Source organism: Leptonotus elevatus, chromosome 1, assembly GCF_054856555.1.
Source record: "Leptonotus elevatus isolate MCC_2025b chromosome 1, RoL_Lele_1.0, whole genome shotgun sequence".
In the NCBI taxonomy this organism is placed as follows: domain Eukaryota; kingdom Metazoa; phylum Chordata; class Actinopteri; order Syngnathiformes; family Syngnathidae; genus Leptonotus; species Leptonotus elevatus.
In genome coordinates, this window is record NC_141239.1 from 36,611,550 (window position 1) to 36,637,116 (window position 25,567).

At 43.1% G+C, this 25,567-nt stretch overlaps 1 protein-coding gene across 1 annotated transcript; it reads left to right on the forward strand.

Annotated features, from left to right (window-relative positions):
* Positions 1 to 372: 372 nt before the first annotated feature.
* On the forward strand, positions 373 to 23,552 carry lrrc24 (leucine rich repeat containing 24). Its single transcript, XM_086077439.1, has 5 exons — positions 373 to 731; positions 18,031 to 18,205; positions 19,969 to 20,247; positions 20,369 to 20,537; positions 21,832 to 23,552. Exons 2-5 carry the CDS (start codon positions 18,044 to 18,046, stop codon positions 23,064 to 23,066), a joined length of 1,845 nt encoding a protein of 614 aa, XP_085933565.1. The 5' UTR covers positions 373 to 731; positions 18,031 to 18,043; the 3' UTR covers positions 23,067 to 23,552.
* The last annotated feature ends 2,015 nt before the right edge of the window (positions 23,553 to 25,567 follow it).

Here is a 25,567-nt window from a genome sequence, read left to right on the forward strand (position 1 = left end):
GCATTTTACTTATTAAAGCTGTTGAGTAGTTTAATCCCTATTTGTATTAGATATGAAATGCATATTCGAAGGATAAAAACAGAGCCAACTGCGGATGTAGGCACGCTTCCTCCGAGCCTGAATGCAGAGGCTGGAGTGTCGAAGTTGTTTTAAATGAAGCCAGGGAGTAACGCTCCAGGTTAAGTGGAACATAAATCCATGCTTTAAAATGATGAATGAAAAAAACAACAACAGAGAATTAATAGTGCCCGCCCCTCTCTTTCACGCTCTCTCTCTCTCTCTCTCTCTCTCTCTCTCTCTCTCTCTCTCTCTCTCTCTCTCTCTCTCTCTCTCTCTCTCTCTCTCTCTCTCTCTCTCTCTCTCTCGCTCTCTCTCTCGTCGAGAAGGAGAAAATGTATAAACACAAAAAAGATGAGTTAGGTTCGTTATTATTTTAAGATAATATCAAACAGTGGGCGAGATAAGAACGCAACATAAGGAGGCGGGGAAGTCAAAAGACTCAATCGACCATCTCCAGCAGCGCTGACGTCCGGCATTGGCGCACATCAGCTGCTTTCTGCCTGCGTCCAATTCCAATGGACGAGCTCCCACTGTGTGGAATATAATCGCCAACTCGGCCAACATATGACAGTGCCGTCTGCGCGGATTTCAACGGGACTTTCTTTCCTTAGAATGCCTGCTTTTGTCGGCGTTTGAGTGGCCGGAGCGAGGACCCTTCACGCTGAGAATCGGTAGGTTGCAATTGATGAGGGATGGCTTGGTCATAGTGTTACAGTGGGATGGGGGTGGGGGGCGGGGGTCGGGGGCGTAACAGCATCGTTTAGATGGATTAACTGAACGTGTGTTGTTTTTCTGTGCTTTATTTGTAGCCTAGGCGTGTTATTATTATTATTATTATTATTATTATTATTATTATTATTATAGTTGTTGTGCAAAATATCTGTTTATGTGACTACTGTATCATTAAGGAATTACAAAGTGAGAAAAATGCTAAAATAAAGAAGAATTCTTGATTAGAAACATAGTTGAACAACGGAGTACTTGTCACATGCCCTCTTTTGGTATTACATTTGTGCAGTTTTCAAAAACACCTGGACCTGTTACCTTAAAGTCCAATAGTGTTTTTTTTTTTATTGTGTGAACATTTTAACTTGAAGTACAGATAAAGCCTTTTGATACATGTACCCCAATTGCAGGTTTATCTGTGATCAATCAATTTCAATACATGCAAACTAATTCAACCTAAAAACGATTTTTTTTTATCTAGTAGTAATGCATATGTATAATGGCTTGTGATAAAAGCAGCCGTGTCTTGCAAAAGAATGTGCTAAAGACAAATTTGTTGAGCAGTAAATGGATCTAACTTAATTTTAGAAAACTGTACAGAAAGTCAGCACAACGCACCACACATGTGAATTGACATGATTATATGTAATTCAAAGCCTACACAGTAAATGTTCTGCAGGTCATGTTTTCTCATTCTCAGCATTAAGTTGTGCCATTTCATGGCTAATGTCACAGTGGGTATGCATATGACTCTGCTTAATTGCTATTCGAGGCATGGACATGGGGCCGAACAGCAGGCCCTTGGATAGGACTCTGTTTGTCTAACTCAGAAATGGAAGGTGTGGGATGAGGGGGTTGGGTGGTGTTGTCTCATGTGAACAGATCTATATAGCAAGCAAGTTGAATGTTGATGTTTCCATTTTTTATGTGCTTGTGTCTGCCACACAGTGAAGACTGAAATCAATGTCAGGCAAACCGGTTCCCGAAAGATTTAAGAATGAGAAAGTCAACTCCAATAAGAACGGCATTAGGGAGAATAATACTTTTCAGCATTTAGAGCAGACAGCGCAACTATTCACCACAGGCTGGATGATAGCGTTATTTGACAAACTGTATGTCTGGCAGACTGGCACTGGCAGCTGCTGTCACCTCCATGGTAACTTGGAAGTACAATCCATTAGAGCTCAATCATTTCCCGCGCATAGTATTGTGTATTCGCTATTAACTGAAATGCTGCAGAGTGCAATAAAATTGTTATTGGAGCATAGTTTTCAATTTCATTTTTGGACACACTTTGCACACACTTCAAACTGCTGTTTGAGTAACGGCTGTACTGTCAACAGAGGGCCCATAAAAAGAAGCATATTTACAGTTTAGATTCAGACAGCTGCAACTGCACAATAATGCTTTGAGCTTGACAGAATCAGAAATACATGTAAATTGATCAGGGTGAATGCCTTAAGCAAAATATAAAATGAAAGGGATATTTGTGCTTCTCAAAGGAGGAGGATGTAACGTCCCTTCATCTATCTTCCATCCTGTCAGATGTCATCCATCAATTACAGTGAGAAACGCTGCGGCTCAGACAAGAATGGGCACAAAACAATGGGACCGACTGCAACTCCACTGATGAAAATAAAGTAGGAAGAAGATATAAAGATTGTGTCGACCCGCAAATTCTACAGAGCGACAAATGAAAATGAATTGCTTTAATCGATTATGTCAATCATTCTTATCATTTAAACAGCAAGGATGCTTTTATGTGGGAGAATGTTGAGGACATTGACACTTAAACAGTTGTATTGGTTTCAGAAAGGTGACATAGAGCAGGAAGTCATGACAGTTAAATTTCATACAAGAGACTTTATTCAAAACTGATGTATGTGTCTATGAAATAACACTGGAAAGTGGCATACAAACTCACTAATTATGACTTTTTTTCTTAACATGACTGTCTTGAGGAATAAAGGATATTTTAACATGTATCTACTTGAAAACATATAATGACAACTTAGGGGAGGCCGGGGCTAGTTGTATCACGGGTAAGTTGTCACATTGCAATTTTTTTCTCCACCAGAGGACGCAACGAAAAAGTGGAATACTAGTTTTCTTCATCTAAATGGTCAGGGATTGTGTACTGTCTGAGAAGAGAATAGCGCATTGTGAGCTGAGATGAGTGCCAGTTATCTGTTTTGCACAACCCAAAGTAAACATTTTAAACTACATATATTTTGAAACAGTCGTAGTACATAGAGAGAAATTCTACCAGCAAATCATGTGGACTCGTTAGAGAGATTCAGGCATCTTGTCATGCCTCAATCACTGTTCAGTTTTAAGCTAACTTTAAACTAGAGCAAATATTAGCCAACATGGTATTTTGGGGCAACTTGTCTCAGTCATTTTGGGGTTTGTTGTCACATATGCAAAGAAAGGGCCAATGAAAAATGCACCTCTGGCAACTCTGTTTACGTATGCCAGAAATGTTCTTCAGATGATTCGTCTGAAGAGTGAGGAAATTAGTTTGCCAGGTTTTATCTCATTGTTTAAAAATGGATTTTCCAGTTGTTGGAACTTCAGTATGCCCACATGTCAGGACTAGGGTAAGTTTTATGATGAACCATCCATCTATGAACCAAAATGCTTTATTTATTCATTTTAAATCAATTTAATTTCAAATTTCCAGTTTAAGGGTAGCAAAACAGGCATTTGAGGCTGAGAGTTATGACCTACATGCCAGCAGTTCCTAAGGACTTTAATATATTTCATAATATTTTTTGTTACAGTTTGCTCTTGACTATATGGTAAATTTTCAAGATCAATGATAAACAATTTCTTTGGCTGTAAAAACAAACAACAAAAAACAGGAGAATAAGGACATTTTTGTCCTTGTTTTATTAGTTGCAAAATCCCGTGTGACACCTTACCCCATATGGTGTGACAATTTACCCATTGGTGGGGCAACATGTCACATGTTCACTCCCTCTATTTGATGGCTTGATGGATGAAAATGGCATGAATACAAAAATATACCTAAGACTTTGGTCTTTCATCTGGTCTACATTTTGTTTATATATGATGTATTGATTACAAGAAATATCTAAAAGTATAAAAAGTGATACAACTAGCCCCGTCTGAAGGACTGATCAAACGTCAAGGTGTCCGCCATCTTGTGGCGGTCATTTGTCAAGACTTCAGTAATGATGCCACGTCATTGTCCTGCCTGTGGCTGCACAAATGTCAAACAGTCGATAAGAGATTGTGTGGAATTACCTTCCATAGATAGGAGAAATTGTTTTGTTGTTGTTGTGTTTAGCCCACAGGCGTTTGGGAGTTGAATAATAGAAAATGCTACCTCTTCACTTGCTCAAGCTCGTCCTCAACAACAAAAGTCAGCAACAAAAGCATCATACCCTAGGGTGCACATAAAAATGTTGGCGTGGTTCTCAAATGACCACCACAGGTTGTTGTTTGGAGCTCATTTTTTCCCTGACTTTACGGATGAACTTAAAGATTTAGGGAATATTGGGGCAAGGAAGCCATTAGCGAGTAGCCAGCATAGTTAAGCTTGCCGCCACAATGGTTGTTCATATAAACAACACGCTGCGAGGGTCATCTTAAAAAAAATAAAGTAGTATGTGGATATTAATGCCTTACTTAGCTTTTATTTTGAAGTTGGCTCTCAGAAGCAGTCACTGTGACCACAGTCAAGCTGACTAACTGAGCTGCAATGTTAGTACGCAAACACGCAGTGGCAGACTTGAACTGGGGCGCAATATTCAATTTCCAGTTCTCATTTGCACCGGCACACTGCTTATGTGCAGCCATGGGCATAAGTCACTCGGTATAACAAACAAGGGTCCGTTTTGTTGCAAGACATAAAATAGGAGATTTTACAAGAAATGTGTCACATCCAGCTTAACTGGTGTGATTTACTGTATCAAAGTTATTTTACTAACTTGTCTAAACTTACTTCGCACACCGTGAGGAATAAGGGAGATCTGATGATTGCCTCTGGGGGCGACAGTCAGGTTTGTCACATCAGTGGAACATTTCGTTGCCCAAAAAAACCCGACTGTGTACTCTCTCACCCATTTTGTCCGTGCAGACACTGGCTCACAGGGTACTTTTCTATTCTCAGGGGACACATCAACGAGGCACAATATGGCTGTGACAACCGCTATTTACAGCTCATGTCAATAGTAGCAGTTTTCCAAAAAGTCAGATTCTATCCTATGTCGAATGTGAGAACAGTAGAACACTAAACTCAAAATTGGAGAGGATGACATTCAGGATTGTCTGTCTATCTATCTATCTATCTATCTATCTATCTATCTATCTATCTATCTATCTATCTATCTATCTATCTATCTATCTATCTATCTATCTATCTATCTATCTATCTATCTATCTATCTATCTATCTATCTATCTATCAAAGTTGGTTACGTTAAAGGTAGCACAGGTTGTGTTTGAGTAATAAACACAACACCATGCATTCAAGTAAACATTTAATAACTATTTGCGTATGCCATTCAGAATATATGTTCATGTCAAAACATTGGGGTCATTTTTTTGTTTTCATTTTAAATTATGCAAGTAATTAACTGATTAGAAAAAGAGGAGGATGAGAGCGTACAGTGGATCAAAACATGTTGAAGACGTCCTCATAACATTAAATGTCGAAAGAATTAAGGCATAACAGGTGCTTGACAAATTTAGCGGGAAAAATGTTGATAAAAAGCCTTTTCAATTAGGATGTGATTAATCAGATTTTAAAAAAATTATCATTTGACAGCTCTAATGTCAATATACATATCCCATCACTGTCACACCAATTTGTATTGGTCGATAGACTTGCCATGACTGCCGCAATAAGGCAGTTGCTTTGATATATCCAAGCATGCGGACACATTCGTCAAGTCTATGCCCATGGGTAAGAAGGTCACATCACTTTAAAATACACTAAATAGCACCCATAGAGTATACGCTTGTTGACTGAGCATACTTGGTGTTGGTGTTAAAATACCACTTAGTTGGTTGAAACAAAAGGAATGTGCTTGAAAAGCAATCCATCCATCAATCCGTTTGCTGTTTGTCCACAATTTGAAGATAAAACAAAATGCAGGTTTCAGGTTTTGTAACAATTGTTTTGGGGAACTGTGAGTCACTATCAAAAGTTGAGAGTAGACATTTTGTGGCACTGCATACTGTATGTGCATGAGCTTTGTTTCTTTTGGTCGCAAACTCTACAAAAGAGTGGATTTAAAGGACATCGCAGAGTAATGTTCCATCCATTCATCCATGAGGATGATTAAAAAGCTGTAGAATCAACGGCAATGAAATCCAGCTGATTCATCCTATTACGTTGTATGTTTAATATATTCCGAATGTCTAACGTCTTTAATAGGAAGCAATGCTTCTATTGAATAGTAATGTGAGACTGAGACTTCAAGGACTCAATTTCAATAACTACAAATAAAAACAACCCAACAAACTATCAAATAAAATACAACAACCGCATGCGTCCTATACAAATTATTGTGCCTGCACGTTCTCTAAGGCATCAATTCAAACAGAAATTTAAATTTAAAAGGCACATGCACACACAGAACTATAAACATTAGGCACTCATTTATCTCTCTCTATCACATATATTTATTTACAAGGGCAATTTCAAATCAATGGCTCGTTTTGCCAGAGTAGAAGTGTGAAAAATAAAGAAGGCTTCCTTGACCGCTGACCGACAAACACGTGTGAGTGTGTTTGCTGTGTCTATGTCCATCTCTTCGGATCTGATTTGTGTTGGAGAATAACGTCAGCCGTGATGTGCAAGTCTGTGTGTGGGTGTGTGTGTGTGTGTGTGTGTGTTATCTGAAGTGTCTGTCAAACTGTAACGCAAAGGCTGCCTTGTACAGTATGTGCGCTGCATGTTTATGGGCTTTCACATGCTTGGGTTTTTGTATGTATGGTCGAGACTATCACTCAAACTCAGATTTTTTATTTTTTATTTTTTTTAATGGTTCGCGGCAGAGTGTGGTCCCAGCTCGCCTTGACCTTAGTGTGTTTGTGGACAAAAGGATGCCGTGAGACAAATGATTTAGCACCTGTCAGTCAGGCCACAAGGGCGAGCGATGAGAAAAGAAAGAGGTCAGAAATGTGGGACGGAAATATGATGGAGGCTTTCAGAGAAATCGTTGAGGGAGCCTGGGAGTCGGTAGAGTCAGAGAGAGAGAGAATGTGTAACGAAAAGAAAAAGTTTCAGCCCAAAAAAAGGAACAAGTAGGAATGAAAGAGAATTTCAAATTTGTCTCCCGGTCATCACAGAGCTGAAGTTCCTGCGAGCAGTTTTCCAGAAGGAATGACAGCTCGCATTTCTATGCAGCTTTTTTGCCTAAGCTCACAGAAAGTGTGCCTGGCTTTAAGGTCCCGCGAGCACACTTCCCCCCTATCATCAGTTACCATAACAACAGATGAGGCAGACCAGCAGCAATGGCAACACACAGATGCAGTGCCCGTCCTGCTGCGTTGGGTTGGGGGCGCGGGCCGTGTTGGGGTGGGGGGCGCTCCTGCTCCTGGGTTTGCTCTCCAGCCGGGGGCCCTGGCTGGGCCCGGGGGTCGTCCTTTGGCGCTGCCGCGGCATGGGGGGCCCTGAGGTGTTGCGCTTGCTCTGTCCTGGCGGGGATCGACGGCTCCCCTCTTTGGTGGAGATTTTCATGCATGCCAGATCCACCACACCAGCATCTATCGAAACTCAGACACAATCTGCTTCTTCCTCAGGTCATTGAATCGGTGGAGGCTGGTGTCTGTGGATCTCACTCTGCTTCGTTTGTCCTTCCTTCCTTTCCTCAGTCTCTCCTTTGGTCTCTTGAGGTCTCCCTGATTTTTGGGATTTGTTGGAATTTAGATGTTTCTGGGGTTGGTGAAGATTTCTGGTTGGTGGCCCGGTGGTGTCTGGTCGGTGCTGGATTTCACTTTCCTTTGTTTTCTTTGGTCCCCTCGGGTCTCCTGACGGAGGTGTTCGGTTTAGGTGAACGGTATGGGATTTTTTCCAATAGGTTTTTGGTGAGCTAACGAATACACACACACTCGCACGCACGCACGCACATACAAAAAAATAATAATAATAAAAGAGCAATGATGATGACATTACCGAATGAACAATACTGAGCTCTTTTAGAAAAAGAAAAAAGAAAAAAAGAAAGAAAAAAAAAGAAAAAAGAAAACCTGCTTCGTCGGTGCTCAGTCGTGTATTTTTTCGAGGCTTCACATTGACGGATCTAGTTTGCTCGCTGTTAATAGTAAAAAAACAATGAATAAATAAACACCAGCCTCCTTTGCTGGAGAATCTTGTTAACTATGCGAATTTAAAGGAATATGTGGGATTGTGACGCAATATTTGTCAGTTGAAAACTATCCACCGGTGGAAGGGGCCAAAGGGGTCAGGTGTGCAGTGAGTTGGGTGGCAGCCAAAGGCGGGGTCCTTGGCGGTCCGACCTTCGGCTACTGAAGCTAGTTCTGGGGACATGGAATGTCACCTCTCTAACAGGGAAGGAGCTGATGTGCGAGGCTGAGAAGTTCCGACTAGATATAGTCGGACTCACCTCCACACACGGCTTGGGTTCTGGTACCAATCCTCTCGAGAGGGGCTGGACCCTCTTCCACTCTGGAGTTGCCCACGGTGAGAGGCGCAGAGCAGGTGTGGGCATACTCATTGCCCCCCGGCTAGGTGCCTGTGCGTTGAGGTTTACCCCGGTGAACGAGAGGGTAGCCTCCCTCCGCCTACGGGTGGGGGGACGGGTCCTGACTGTTGTTTGTGCTTATGCACCGAACAGCAGCTTAGAGTACCCACCCTTTCTGGAGTCCATGGAGGGCGTGCTGGAGAGCGCTCCCCCTGGGGACTCCCTCGTTCTGCTGGGGGACTTCAACGCTCACGTGGGTAATGACAGTGAGACCTGGAGGGGCGTGATTGGGAGGAACGGCCCCCCCCTCCCGATCAAAACCCGAGCGGTGTTTTGTTGTTGGACTTCTGTGCTCGTCACGGACTGACCATAACGAACACCATGTTCAAGCACAAGGGTGTCCATATGTGCACTTGGCACCAGGACACCCTAGGCCGCAGTTCGATGATCGACTTTGTAGTCGTGTCATCGGATTTGCGGCCGTATGTGTTGGACACTCGGGTTAAGAGAGGGGCGGAGCTGTCAACTGATCACCACCTGGTGGTGTGTTGGCTCCGATGGCGAGGTAAGATGCTGGTCCGACCAGGCAGGCCCAAATGTATTGTGAGGGTCTGCTGGGAACGTCTGGCAGAATCCCCTGTCAGAAAGATTTTCAACGGCCACCTCCGGCAGAGCTTCTCCATTGTCCCGGGGGAGGCGGGGGACGTTGAGTCCGAGTGGACCATGTTCCGCGCTTCCATTGTTGAAGCGGCCGATCGGAGCTGTGGCCGTAAGGTGGTTGGTGCCTGTCGGGGCGGCAATCCTCGAACCCGCTGGTGGACACCAGCGGTAAGGGATGCCGTCAAGCTGAAGAAGGAGTCCTATTGGGCCTTTTTGGCCTGTGGGACTCCGGAGGCTGCTGACAGGTACCGGCTGGCCAAGCGGAATGCGGCTTCGGTGGTCACTGAGGCAAAAACTCGGACATGGGAGGAGTTCGGTGAGGCCATGGAGAACGACTTCCGGACGGCTTCGAGGAAATTCTGGCCCACCATCCGGCGTCTCAGGAGAGGAAAGCAGTGCGCCATTAACACTGTGTATAGGGAAAAAGAGAGAGAAAAAAAAAGTTTAAAAAAAAGCAAGAAAAAAAAGCACTGTGTATAGAGGAGATGGGGTGCTGTTGACCTCGACTCGGGACGTCGTGAATCGGTGGAGAGAATACTTCGAAGACCTCCTCAATTCCACCGACACGCCTTCCTTTGAGGAAGCAGGGTCTGGGGACTCTGAGGTGAGCCCCCCTATCTCTGGGGTCGAAGTCACTGAAGTGGTTGGAAAGCTTCTCGGTGGCAGGGCCTCGGGGGTGGATGAGGTTCGCCCGGAGTTCCTAAAGGCTCTGGATGTTGTGGGGCTTTCGTGGTTGACACGTCTCTACAACATCACGTGGACATCAGGGACAGTGCCTCTAGATTGGCAGACCGGGGTGGTGGTTCCCCTTTTTAAGAAGGGGGACCGGAGGGTGTGTTCCAACTTTAGAGGGATCATACTCCTCAGCCTCCCAGGTAAGGTCTATTCGGGGGTGCTGGAGAGGAGGGTCCGTCGGGAAGTTGAATTTCGGATTCAGGAGGAGCAGTGTGGTTTTCGTCCCGGCCGTGGAACAGTGGACCAGCTCTACACCCTTCAGCAGGATCCTTGGGGGTGCGTGGGAGTTCGCCCAACCAGTCCACATGTGCTTTGTGGACTTGGAGAAGGCGTTTGACCGTGTCCCTCGGGGAGTCCAGTGGGGGGTGCTTTGGGAGTATGGGGTACCGGGCCCCCTGATACGGGCTATTCCGTCCCTGTACGACCGATGTCAGAGTTTGGTCTGCATTGCCGGCAGTAAGTCGAATTAGTTTCCTGTGAGGGTTGGACTCCGCCAAGGTTGCCCTTTGTCACAGATTCTGTTCATAACTTTTATGGACAGAATTTCTAGGCGCAGCCGGAGTGTTGAGGGGGGTCCGGTTTGGTGGCCTCAACATTGCATCTCTTCTTTTTGCAGATGATGTGGTGCTGTTGGCTTCTTCAAGCCGTGATCTCCAGTTCGCAGCCGAGTGTGAAGCGGTTGGGATGAGGATCAGCACCTCCAAATCCGAGACCATGGTCCTCAGTCGGAAAAGGATGGAGTGCCCTCTCCGGGTCGGGGATGAGATCCTGCCCCAAGTGGAGGAGTTCAAGTATCTTGGGGTCTTGTTCACGAGTGAGGGTAGGTTAGAGCGGGAGATCGACAGACGGATCAGTGCAGCGTCTGCAGTGATGCGGACGCTGTATCGGTCCGTTGTGGTGAAGAAGGAGCTGAGCCGAAAGGCAAAGCTCTCGATTTACCGGTCGATCTACGTTCCTGCCCTCACCTATGGTCACGAGCTGTGGGTCGTGACCGAAAGAACAAGATCCCGGATACAAGCGGCCGAAATGAGTTTCCTCCGCAGGGTAGCCGGGCTCTCCCTTAGAGATAGGGTGAGAAGCTCGGTCATCCGGGAGGGACTCAGCGTCGAGCCGCTACTCCTCCAAGTTGAGAGGAACCAGTTGAGGTGGCTCGGGTATCTGGTTCGGATGCCTCCTGGGTGCCTCCCTGGGGAGGTGTTCCGGGCATGTCCTACCGGCGGGAGGCCCCGGGGACAACCCAGGACACGCTGGAGAGACTACGTCTCACGGCTGGCTTGGGAACGCCTTGGGATCCCGTCGGAGGAGCTGGCTGAAGTGGCTGGGGAGAGGGAAGTCTGGGCTTCCCTGCTAAAGCTGCTGCCCCCGCGACCCGACCCCGGATTAGCGGAATTGAAGACGGAACGGAACGGAACGGAACAAAATGCACGATCAGGCAGCTGCACGTGCGCTAGCTAAGTACTGTTAGTTCACGCGGAGGGCAACTCTGAAGTCGGTTAAAGGTTATGTGCCTAAGTTTTTCGTGGAACCATAGTTCCCCCCAATGGTCACAAATAAAACAGCACAAAGTTAAAATGTAATCCTGTGGCGCACTCTTGTGGCCAAAGACATTCATATTGTACTGTATTTCCAAATACCAATAAAATTCGTTATATCATGATGTCACACCTCTTATCGAAGAAAGGGGAAGGATTTGTGTTTTGATATAAAAATTCGTGCATCTCTTTGTTTGAGAGATTTCTGTTCCATTCTGCGCAGAATGGAAGATCTCATCTTATCTTTTCAACAAAGCCCCTTGTGTCTACAGCCAAGTCGAGGTCTCCGGACTTTGTTTTTGGGAGTCTGTTCTCTGTCTCTTCTCCAATTGAATCCTACGTCTGACCTGGTACATCTGATTTACGATCCGACAAGTAAAACAGCGGCCCTCTTTTTCTTATCGTGTGCGTCGGCCTTCGGATTTCGGCTGGGGCTGCCATTCGGCCGCATACAGCACACAGCCGAGGCCGACGCAACAACATCATACAGCACTCACCGAAAATGCGCGCATCCGTCACTGACGTAGACATGGAAGTGCTCACGTTTGAATAATGATTAGAGGAAGATCCTCCCTCTTCACTTCACCATTCACCACATCAATGTTATGTTTTATCTGAGCAGTGGTCAACTTCTTTTGAATTGTTTAAATTTTTTTATAAAATGCCTACTAAGTTCATATAAGTTCTGCGATGGCAATAACTGGACCCTGTAAAAATTATCTTCTCTTCCATTATTTCTATTACCGGTAATAGAAAAATGTATTCAACCAACCCCCCCGGCACAGATTATGTTAGACTTTCATGTTCCACTGCGAATAAGTAATGGCGATTTCAGAAAGTCACAAACTCTAAGCTGTTCAGTAGTCCAGTGCAATATGAAAAATTGTGGACACACTTATCGTGCTGTTTTGATTTGATTTCCTTCGGCATTTGAGAACTAATATCTGCTCTAGGCGGTTTTAATGGTTGATTTTAACATGCAGATCTAAGTACACAACATTAAGCTCAAATCCTCCCATTACATTTTCACACTGTCGGTGGAAAGATACAGATGACCTCATTTTTAAAAGCAAACAACAGAGACCTCTCTGTCAAAACATCAACACTGCTGAGAGCGGTTTAGCTAACAAGCATCTGATTGTGCAGATTACGCGTGTACCGCAGAGGATTACTGAAATTGAAATGAACAAATTGACCTTTCACTGCTGAAATCCCAACATCAGCATCACAAAAAAATGAGAATCAAAGCAGGGGTATATGTGAAACAGAGGAATAAACACAGCAAGGGAGAAAAAAGTAGGGTCAGCACTGTTGATTTAGAAAAGCCACTGAACATCTTTTTTTTTTTGATTTGTCATCTTCTTTTTGTTTTTGAGAACACAATCACTGAAAAGAGGGCAAAATTAAATCCCAAATCTCTGCCAAGCAGGATATCTTTTGCATTGATGTTGAGCCTTGCATACATACAAGGTCTATGCCATGTCATCCTCATTAGGGGCACGGGTAGCTGAAGCCTATTCCAGCTGACTTGGGCGAGATGCGGGGTACACCCTGGACTGGTCTCAAGTCAATCACAGGGCACACTTGGACTATTTAGTCTACAAAAGGTGCATGCTGCACATACAAAGGGAGATGTTGATTCAAATGTGGTTCTCCAGACTGTGTGTCAGATATACTTACCACTATGTCACTGTTCTGTTTTGCTCCTTGTCTAATAACATCTACAGGCACGATACATCCTTTTCGGTGTCTATTCTTAGCCTGGGGCAAACTATCGCTGCTCTATGAGCGCCCTGTGACATTTTCATTGTGAATCAAAGCAATTAAAATTCTCTCTCTCTCTCTCTCTCTCTCTCTCTTGCTCTCTCTCTCTCTCTCTGAAAACATTGAAAAAAATTAAATGACATTCCAAGGGCCTATTTAAAATAAAAATTTTGTTCTTTGTCTATGGAACAATTACGCCACGTTTTGCTTTTATTCTGAAGTGTCTCTCTGATGACTGTACAATTGATGTAGGCCACAATGGATTACTCTCGCCAGGCTATCCTCATAAATGCTCTATAAATATAACGTGAAATATTAACATACAGTTCATTGTTCATTCTCTTAATAGAGATGAGACTTGGGGCTTTATTTTTGTGCCCAAATTTAGGCTTGGTCTTAATCTGTGCAGGTTTTTTGGAGACACTCATGTGTTATATTCAAGTGTGAGGATCCCAAAAACACGGACAAGCAAATCAAGTTTAACAAGGTTTATTCAACTACACGGCTGCAAAATATAATAGTACACTTGCAAATGCTAGGACTAACAAACAAAAGAGGCACACTAACATTTAACTCCTTCAAACCCAAAAATGTATGAATATGTTTTTTAATACTTTAATACTCCACGTTTTTTATGGGGTTTTTTTTATGCTAGAGCATATAGGCTTTGATACAGCTTCTGACATAAAGAAGTGTCTTAAAGCAGACCTATCTCCAGCTCTTCTCTGGGAAGCTGGGAAAGCAGTAATTAGAGGTAAAATTATATCATATTCATCTTATAAAAAGAAACAGGATCAAAAATTAGAAAAAGACTTGGAAGATAAAATTAAACAACTGACGGATGAGTACGCAATAAACCCAAATAACCAAATATGGACTGACTTACAAAATACAAAAATACAGTTAGACGATATGTTAACTAAAAAGACAGAGTTTATAATACAACAATTGAGATACAACAACTTTGAATATAATAACAAATCAGGTAAATTTCTTGCAAACCAACTTCAACGTAATCGGGAAAAATCGCTTATAACGGCTATTAAAGGGACAACTGGTGAATGTACACAATCACCAGAAGAAATTAATCAAATTTTTTATAATTATTATCACAACCTATACTCAGAAACTAATAAACCTAACCCAGAGCATATTGAGGCATTCCTCAGTAGCTTAAATATACCTCAGGTAACTACTGAATATAAAGATATGTTAGATGCACCACTTACTATAAACGAGTTGTACAGTGCTCTAGATAGTATGCCAAATGGCAAAGCACCCGGCCCGGATGGTTATCCGGCTATATTTTTAAAGCACTTCTGGTCAATGCTTGCTCTACTATTCTTAAGAGTAGTAACAGAAATTAAAACTAATGGTCACATACGCCCACACATGAATACAGCAGCAATTAAACTTTTATTAAAGCCAGAAAAAGACCCCACCCTTCCATCAAGTTACCGTCCGATTTCACTAATTAACACTGATATTAAAATTATCACTAAGGCTTTTACATCTAGATTAGAAACAGTAATCCCGAACGTTTGAAAACGTTTTTAAAATGACAAAACACACAAATTTACAACTTATCCAATATAAAATTATTCACAGAACATACATTACTCAATATATGATGAAGAAAATGGGACTCTCAGACTCCGACATTTGTCTCCAGTGTTTACAAAACACTACAGACACTTATTTTCATGCTTTATGGTTATGTACTCCGGTTATGTGTTTCTGGACTAAAGTCTTAGAAAAACTTTCCGCTGTCTTGGACTGTAGGATACCGTTCTCTCCAAACTTGTGTTTGCTAGGTGACTTAACAACAATTGACTTACCACATAAACAATTTCAATCTATACTTTTAGCCCTTACTATCGCAAAAAAAACAATTCTTGTTAACTGGAAAAATAAACAAACTTTGAATATCGACCAATGGTCTAACCTCCTCATAAATCATATTTTAATGGAAAAAATATCTGCCTCAAATAAAAACCAAATGTCAAAATTTAAAGAAACATGGTCTACGTATATAGAATTTTTTAACCTAAACTTGGATCTTAATTCTGCCTGTTAGCGAGAGCCACAGCAGCGTTATAACTTGCATTGATGTTTCTGTATTAGGCAATTTGTAACTAATGGTTGTGTTTCTATAGTCAGGAACCCGGCTGCTGCCAGCGGGATCGAGCGGATTCACCTCCGATGGGCACCAGGGGTTGATATTCGGATTCACGGCATGCCAGTGGGTTAATTCTGTGGGTGCTGTCCCCCCTGGCTGGGCGTGGGCGGGTCTGCCCCTCTGTTGGCTGCTGGGTGGCGGCTGCGTCTTGGCCGTTCCCTGGGTCTCTTGGGGGGTGCTGCGTTGCGGGGCTTTCCCTGGTGTCGGGGGCGGCGCCGTTCCGGCGCGGTCCGTCGCTCTGGGCCCGGCGACGCGGTTCGGGGCCTGTGGGCCGCCGGGGTGCCCGGTGGTTCCCTCTCTCCTCCCCCTTGCTGCCTCTCCCTCCTCGCCTCTCCCCGCCCGTCCTCCGCCTCCCTGTCCCTTCTCCCTCGTCACCCTTCCTCCTCCTCTCCCCCTCTCTCTGCGTCCCTGCCGCTGCCCCCTGCCCTTCTTGTCGTCTCCTTCCCCCCTCCCTTCCCCCTCCCCGGTACGCCTTCCTTCCCCTCCCCTGGGCCGGGGGCTCCATCCATGGCCCGGGTCTCGGTGCTACGGGGGCCGGCGGGGGTGGCTGGGGTTTGATGTCGTGCCCGCCCCGCTCCAGTGGGCGTCCTGGCGCCTCGGGCGGGACCCAGTATCCGGGGGGCGAGCCCTATCGCCCCGCCGGACGGGTCCCATATGCCCGCCGGGGTCCTGGTGGGGTGGGTGGGGGCTTGGTGGGCCGGTGCGCCTCCTGCCCCCGCCCGGTTGGGGAGGGCCCCGCTGGTCACTCCTCTTAACGCACTACACTAGGTTTGCACAATACACTTTTATAGACATATAGGGCACATAACACACTTTGGGGGGTGGGGTAGGGTGGAAACACCGTCTTCACCCTACAACTCCCCTCCAATTTTAATACACCACACAACTTGTGGGGGGGGGGGCTTGTGGGGGTGCCATCGGTTGGGGGCCGCAGTATAGAGCAGTGCTGCGGTCCCCTGTCCCCAAAACAGCAGAGTATAAGAGATCAGCCAGGACCATGTTGCAACAAGCTCTTTTTCCCAGTGTTTTAAATAGGTGAATAATGATGAAACTAAGCTATATTCTAATACTAATTGCTACAAAACTGAAACAGATAGAAATATACTTTTTTCCTGATGAAAGAAGAGACCCTAATCTTTATTTTGTTAGGTTCCATGTTTTTATAGCAATAGAACAGAGTATTCTGTGGACCTTGCAAAATCAGTCAAAATCCAGTGAGGGGGGTTTCTTCCGTGAAAATGGCTGGGAGTGAATGAGTTCACAAAATAAAAAAAGCTTGCAATAGCAAGAATAACGAACAACTGAAAACGCACATCACCTAACACGGAGAGATCTAACAAAAAGAGTTTGCAAATGCAAGAATAAAAAACTACCGAAACAGGAATACTTACAAAAAACAAACAACCTCAAGATTGAGGTGAGACGAGAATCAATGACAAGGTCAAGGAAACGTGTATTCGGGAGGTCGAGACGAGTTGGGCAAAGGGGATCAGCAAGAGGATTAGTCTGACAAACAGGTGTACTCTCAGCTTCCCTTACATACTCAGGCTAATCAACACAAAACCCAGAACAGGTGCATGGGTGGCCATGGCTCCCCCCAGTGGTCAGTCAGCAGCTGCAACAAAAACAAATACTGAGAGCGGCTCAGCCAACTCAAAACATAACACCGTGCAAGCGGGCACAGCCGCACTACGGAAATTGTACCCCCCAATTTTTTTTTTTTAACAATTACGCAATAATAACGTACAGTACCATGAATTTAAGATTTTGATATTGTTGTATCCCTAATATACGTAAGCGTATTGCGTATGGCTTGAGAGTTTACAGAGGTAAAACTGAACCCAATGTGCTGTTGCTGCAGGAATATGGAGAGGGAGGAAAAAATCATTTGATGACAACGTAGTGAACAATGAACATGCGTATTGTGCAGCTGTGTCCTCACGCTACTATTGAAGCGATACAAAGTGATTTCTTTGTGCGTGTGCTAAAAAGACCAAGCGAAGTCATTGAAGTGAAAGTACAACGTTTTTCATCACATCTTTAATAAGGTCAGCGTCGTAGCTGTTGCCCTTTTGTTAGATAAGCTCTCCCAATCTGGAGTTTTATCAGTCCTTTTTTGCAATTTGATGAACCTCAACGCAGGCAATGCACAATCCTACACCAGTCCATGCATAAATGGACAATGTAATAAGTAAGACGTGCCCGAGCTGGGTCAAACCATGTTTGGAGTCAACCACTATAGCCTTCCATTGGTTACAATGTACTATGTTCTATGTATAGTTGGCTTTTTGTAATAACATTATTCAATGTAAATTAATATTTGTTTTGTTCCCATTACTAGGAGGATAATGTTGACTTTTTTTTTTCTTCAACATTTAAAGTCCTTACCCCAACCCATTAGTAGGCATAATAATAACAACGTGCTTATTATTTTTGGCTGATGAATTGCACTGAATTCAAAGTGGTATATACATACATAGTTTATTGAGCTGTACAAGGTTAAAGGTCAGTCATTTTTATTAGACTCTACTAGTTCTCATTAGAGTATCTCATTAGTGTGCAGTCAATATTTATGCAGATGATGTTCATGTTTGTCTTGTATTACACTGCATTCAAATGAAGTCAATTTGTCGTTACAGAAGAAATCACAAGTGATGCATTGAGTTTATGCTTCTCCTTTCTCGATGTTTCCTCAGTTGCTCGTCCACCATGGTCGTCTTGTGGTTGTCCACATGCGTCCTGATCATCCTGGCTTTAGTTTCCCAACCTTGCCTGGGATGTCCCTCCGGTTGCCGCTGCTACAGTCTCACGGTGGAGTGTGGCTCTTTTGGAATCAAAGAAATCCCACAGGGTGTGCCCTCGTTCACTGAGGTCAGTTGGACAACTACGTTGAATTTGCAACGAACCTCCATCAACATATCAGGCATCCCATGAAATGATTGTGGTTGATCATTTTGCCGTGACCATCTTAAGCTTGAGGGGGGATGGGGGGTGTTGGTGGGGGGGGGGGGGGGGCGCAACTATTCATTCTAGCAAAGTAAGTGACCCTCTGATCATCTGTCAACAAGATGTTTAACATCAGCCCGTCTTTACACCATGGGTTCAGGCCCCCAGTATTAAGACCGCTCATGAATATTGATGAAACCATGTGTCCAATAACTCTTCCCATTAACCTCAATCACAAAGTCTCTATTGTTGTACTTCCCTTATGGTTCTTTTTCAGAAGTGGTGCTGATTAATTTAGATTTTTTTTTTTTTGTTGACAAAATAATATAATGATGCAATGTAAAAAAAAAAAAAAAAAAAGAATTTCAATTTTTATATTATTTGACACATTGTTTTAAAAATATTCAATTTTCAAAAATAGACCGTGATTTTATATACTGAATGTAAAATAACATGTAACTGTGAAAACGGTTCTTTTACCCCCCAAAAATTATTAGAAATATATATATTCTTAATGTATATTCACAAAATAATCTTAATTTCACAAATATTTGTCTGCTATTTAAGGGAATAACTGTAAAATGCAACTTCAAAACTCTGGAAAAAAGGGAAAAAAACATTTAAAATGACTGAGAAATTAAAATTTATGGTAATTTTATAATAAATTATTTGTTAATTGAGTGTTTTTTTAATTGAAAATAACTACAATTACTGTAATGTCCTATAGGTAGTGTAACATTTATTTTGAAAGGACATCTAATGATATATAGAGAAGGGGGAAAGCTTGAGAGGGTGAATAATATGCAAGGCAAAGAATTGGTCTTAGGGATGGGGCCTCTGCTTTGGGGCATTAGCACTGCCAACAAAATTTACATTTCATGTGATCTAAAAACAGTGGCGGCGTGGCTCAGCGGTAGAGTGGTCCTCTATTATCCCTGAGGTTGTGGGTTCAATCCACTTTGTGAACTTGTTGAAGTATCCTTGAGCAAGATACTGAACTCCTAATTCTGTGTCATCAGAAGGTGAATGAGTAGTCAAAATGCAAAGTGGTTTAAGAGCCTCCTAAGGTGGAAAAATGCTATATAAATTAATTACCATAACAGTAAACTTTTTCTATTTTAAACCCAATATCTAGTTTTTTTGACATGTTTTGAAAGAAAAATCACATTATTTTTTTGTGTCATATACAGAAACATATTATTAAAAAACCTCTTTATAAACAACTAATAATAGCTTATTTCTGTAATTTTAAGCATTACCATTCGTAATACAATGTTTACCTATTATATTTCTAGGTTTGTTTATTTTATTTTTTTTATGTGAAAATGTTTCTAATTCGACATTAAAAACAACCTGAAAATAAGGCAAAAACGTTTAATTATGAGGGAAAAATGTTTTTTTATAAGAAGTAAGAATAAGTTTCTGTTATTTCACTGTATTTTTTGGGGCGCCTCAGCTGCCGGAAATTTACCCCCCAAAAATGTAACGTTTTTTTTTTTTTTTACAGTATGGGTCTGACTCCGTATAGCAAAGTTCCTTTAGATATGCCATATACAGTGGAATGCAGAACACTCTGCCCCTAAAAAACGAATTCAGAAGAAAAACAAATCCTATCTCACTTACCCTCTATAAATCAAACCCTTACTGATTGATGTTGATTGATTAATTTTTCCCTATGTCACCTACAGACGTTGTTCCTCCAGGACAATGCGATTGTGCATATTCGTCTTCAAGATCTGACCCGACTGGGCAGCCTCCATTACTTGTACCTTCAAAATAACAGCATTTCAGCTCTGGAACCGGGAGCTTTTCTCAGTCAGGGACAGTTACTTGAGCTTGCCCTCAATGGAAACCTCATCCATCTGGTCACCCCAGAGATGTTCCAGGGTCTGGAGCATCTTCGGATCCTCTACCTTGCAGGCAACCAGATCACTCGAGTCCAGGACAACACCTTCAGGGGTTTGCAGGTGGGTTTATGAGGACATGGAGTAGCTTTCATTCGCCTGTGATCATTTGTTGATGGCTCATTTTGTCTTGTGTGTTGCTCACTTCTATTCACATTTGTCATTTTGTGTACTGTCCTTGCAGCGCCTCCAGGAACTCCACTTGCAAGAGAACAGCATAGAGGTACTGGCAGACAAAGCTTTGTCTGGATTGTCATCTCTGGCTCTACTGGATCTCAGTCAAAATCACCTCCACACCTTGGGAGCCTCATTACTCCAACCACTTGTCAGCCTACAGGTGCTCCGAGTCACAGGTTCGAAGACAGTCAGAATCGAAATACGCATTATTAGTCATTTAGTTCAACAATGATGGAATCACAAATAACATAAAATCTTGTGAAACTGTTGCAAAAGTAAAATTACTGTTTGATAATATTTTTTGGTTGAGCTCTTGGCATTACGTTTCATCAAAAAGTGACTAATACAAAAAATGTGAAGGGGGAATATTCAGAAGCCACTAACACAGTTTAGACATGCCAAAAACGTCTGCCAGCTTGGAAACAATGGCAGCCTCGCAATGAGTTTATTCTGGGTGCTACCATAGCAACAGTTTAATCCTAACCACAAAGCATGTCTTCATAATAAGATCAAGTAATAAGAAGATAAAAGAATGTTCTCTTTGACAACTTTTCTCCTGAAAGCATCCACAGTTACATACTGCCTCCCTTATATAGCGGAAGCTCTGTTTTTCACTTTTGATCACCTTTGATTTCGAAACTACGTATTTTCTTCTTGTTGCCAAATATGGATTTCAATAAGTACTTGGTAAAACAAATAATTAGCAGTATCAGGTTAAAAAATGCTTTGTACCAACAATCGTATACGTGAGCGTACGACCGTACGTAGATAAACTAGGGGTGTCAGGCAATTAAAATTTGTAATCATAATTAATCGCATGACTTCAATAGTTAACTCACGATTCATCGCAAATTTGATATATTTTCTGAATGTACAATCAAATATTTTTATAGTTTTCATACTCTTCTTAACAGTGGAAAAAATCTTAAACTAATAGAAATATGGCTGCATCTTTTAGTGATTGATACAGTAATTTCATAACAATTAATAAAATTGAGTAGAAACTAAAACGATGTATTGATTTGTGTTGAAGTAATTTTTCTGCCATTAGATGGCATAATTGCATTTGTGAGACTTGGTGACAACTCAGTGCATTTTTCTTTTCTTTTTAAAAGCTATCTTACGGAATACTTTGACATAAAGGAACTTGTAAAATTCTGCACATTGTTAAAATTGTAAAATACAACTTGACCCCAGTCTCCACAAATATATGCATTATTATTAGATTAATTACTGCAAAATTTGGACGTGAACGTGTCTGCTGCGTTGTGACTGAGATTCCCCCAGTACAGGCTTTACAAGTAAGGGGCGGTCATTAATCATGCGTTAAAAAAATGTGTGGCATTAAAGGAACTTTAAATTAGCGCACAAATTTTAACCATAACCCTTTCAGTCAGATGATGTAAACAGTGAGTATGAAATTTCATTCATTCTAATAATAATTTTTTTGTCTTCATTCTCATCCTCCAGAAAACCCATGGCGTTGTGACTGTGCTCTCGGCTGGCTAAGGACATGGATCAGCGAGGACGGGCAGCGGCTGTTGAGCACTGCCGAGCAGCGTCGGTTAATGTGCTCGGAGCCACCTCGCCTTTCCCACCTCAGCCTGGGAGAGGTGGCTCCAAACAGCCTGGTATGCATCCCCCCTGTTGTACAACTTGAACCTAGCCATCTAACTGTAACGCTCGGGGAGAGCCTCAGAGTCTCGTGTCAGGCTTCAGGATATCCTCAGCCTCAAGTGACTTGGAAAAAATCTTCCAATGGCAAGGCCCAGTTGTCCCCGCGAGGCTTGGTTCAAGAACTAGGGCCTAATGGTGAACTATTCCGACCTGGCGTTGGAGGAGTTGTGACGGCCCTTCCCAGCAGTGGGGGGATAAAGATTGGAGGTCTCAATGGGCTTGTGCGTGGGACCGAGGAGGGCGGTGAGAGAGACAGCTTCGACCCAGACATGGGCAGCGGCATGCTTTTCCTCAGCAATGTGACAGTAGCACATGCTGGTCGTTATGAATGTGAGGCATGGAACCCCGGTGGTGTGGCAAGGGTTACATTTCACTTAGCGGTCAATATGTCCTCATCCTCATATTCGTCCCAATTCTGGCCTCAATTAAACACCCACTCGTCTGTTTCGTCTTCATCGAATTCCTTCTACCAACCGAAGGTTGTGGATGTTAGCCAGGAGCCACTTTATGAGCAAGACAGCATGGACTTTAGTGCTCTTGGCCCGGCCACGCAGACGGCCATCGCTGTTGGCATCTCCTTACTAGGACTTACAGCCATTCTTCTCTTGATTATGATCTACACCCGTCACCAGCAATACCATAAAGAAGAAGTGGGATCCTTCTGTACCAGCAAAGAAGAGAGCATCATCTATGTAAATGATTACTCTGATGGACCCACCACTTTCGCACAGCTGGAGGAATACAGCGACGACCACGGCCATGAGATGTACGTGCTGAACCGTGCAAAGCCAGTTGGGTCTGCTTCGGTGAGATGTCCCATGATTGGAGGCTATGTCCAACAAAAGAGCATGAAAGAAGCTTTCCTGGATCATCAAGTGATTCAGACCCTGTCCAGGTCAGGAGGAATGGAGGTTAGGAGGAATCCAGGAGATGGCGGCGAGGGGCCATTAACCACGGACCCAGAGGAGGTCTTCCTCAGTCAGAGTCTCCTTTTTGGATCACAGCTTGCTTATGAAATCCACTGCTAAAGGGTTTTACATGAGTTTGTGAAACAATATGTTGATTTATCAAAACTCCTAAAAGAAACCAATGTGCAATGATGCTTACAGTGATTGAAAATATCACACTGAGTGGATGTTTTTGAAAAGCAAAAGAGAGAACATTACATGTCATTTAATTTAATTGTGTGACAATGGAGAGGTCAAACAATTCTGCCATTCGATTCCTGAATCGACCCATTTAAAAGATGAGCAGCGAGGTGTATAGATGACAGTTGGTACTTGACTATACTGTCAGTTGGTTGTGTGTAAATATGATGGCAGACATTAAACTAACTTTTCTGTTGTCCTTGGTGTAATTGTCATTTTACTAACGAACATTTTTTATTCAAGTTGTGTGCAATTGAAGTGATGGAGGTAACTCCACTGACATTTGTCTGTAACAACCAACTTACTGTAGTGTGAACAGGTCACAGTGCTCTGCAGTTTCTAAATATTAAAAGAAGCTTTCAAGGATACAGCGAGTTGCTTTGTTTCTGTCTTTTTTTCTTTCTCACAATTTCTTGCTCTTGTATGGTACTATACGCAATCACCACCTCTACTCATGAACTACAGCAATCATGTCTCTTTAAAGTGACTTGTGAATAAGGAGTAGTGTTGCCTGGCTTCAGAATGTATTTAGTACATCTTGTACTTAATCAACTCGGACTTGTTAGAAAAAATGTATTTGCGCTGTTAATAAAATGGGCAAATAGGTGAAATCACTCAGCGGCAATTTCACCACAGGAAGCTTTTGACTGACATTTCAATTCTGTTGTTATTTCAAAAAGCACTGCTTTGCTGGGATTGTATAACTGTAGCAACACGTCAGCAGGCAAGGCCAGACATTGACTACAGAGAGAATGTAAAAAAATAATAAAATAAAGTCCACCAACACCATGGGTGGTAAGGCTCAGTAGGAGAGTGGTCGTCTCCCATTCAAGAGGTTGTGGGTTCGATCCCCACCCCTGGTGACCATGCTGTAGTGTCCTTGAGCAAGACACTAAACACTGGTTTGCTCCCAGTGGACCTGGCATCATCCTGCATGGCAGCAGCTGACTGCTGGTGAATGTGAGGCATTGTGAAGCGCTTGGGCACCATGTGGTGTAATTAAAGCACTATATAAAAAGATGTACATTTTTCTACCATTGCTCAGACAAGCAACACTTTTGTTTTTGCTCCCATTGTTTATGAGATGAACTCAAAGATCTAAAACTTCCTCCACATACACAATATCACCATTTGTCTCAAATATTGTTCACAAGTCAGTCTAGGGCCCCGTCCAGACGGAAGCAAAGCCGGCTTCGTTCCTCAGACAAATCTCGCACACAGAAGCTGCGGCCATTACGTCATCGCTGGAGGAGTATCCTGCATAAGGTGTCCAGACGGACGTGTACGGGGCACGTATTGAAATCTTTCTACTCTGGAACCCGGTTTCAAAAGTGATGTGTTTCAAGCTGCGAAACCGCGCCGTCATGTGGACGAACGGCTTAAACGGTAAGAAACTTGTCAGGATACATTGGCTTTCATGTGGATGGGGCTTAAATCTGTGATAGTGAGCACTTCTCCTTTGCCGAGATAATCTATCCCACCTCACAGGTGTGCCATATCAAGATGCTGATAAGACACCATGATTAGTGCACATGTGTGCCTTAGGCCCCGTCCACACGAAAGCCAGTTTCAATGTATCCTCACAAGTTTCTTACCGTTTAGGCCGTTCGTCCACATAACGGCGCAGTTTCGGATTTTGAAACCGATCACTTTTGAAACCGGGCTCCAGAGTAGAAAGATTTCCGTCTCCAGTGATGACGTAATGCATGCAGCTCGATGACGACGCATTGTCGCAGATTGATAACGTATGCGCCAATTCTCGCGTGACTGCTCGCGAACCTTTAGTCTGTCAACAACAATGGCGGATAGCCGTGTCGTAGTCGTTTTGCAGCAAAATATTTTGCTTCTTTATTCCAACGTTCAACAAGCGGTGTTGTACTTGAATCACCCGCCATTGTCACTTCTCCTGTGTTTGTCTTTTTCATGTTGTTTTGATACATGCAAAGCCATGTTTGTTCTGTAGATTGCAATAAAGTTAGAAAAAAAAAGTGTTCGTCTTCTTCGCTGATTCTTCTTCTACGTTTTCCGTCATCTCCCTGTGGCTGCTCTACAGCGCCACTCCAGACTTGGCATATACATTACAACTGTTAAACGTCCTCATCGTCTTCTTTTGAACACACGCAAGTCTTGAAATGATTCTGTGTGTACGAGATTTGTTTGAGGCTTGACGGCTTGCTTCCGTCTGGACTGGGCCTTAGACTGCCCACAATAAAAGGCCATTCTAAAAGGTGCAGTTTGGTTTTGTTGGGTTTTCTCACCATTTTCTGAGTCTGCAGACCACCCACCCCGATAAAACTAAACTGCACATTTCAGAGTGGCCTTTTATTGTGGGCAGTCTAAGGCACACCTGTGCACTAATCATGGTGTCCAATCAGCATCTT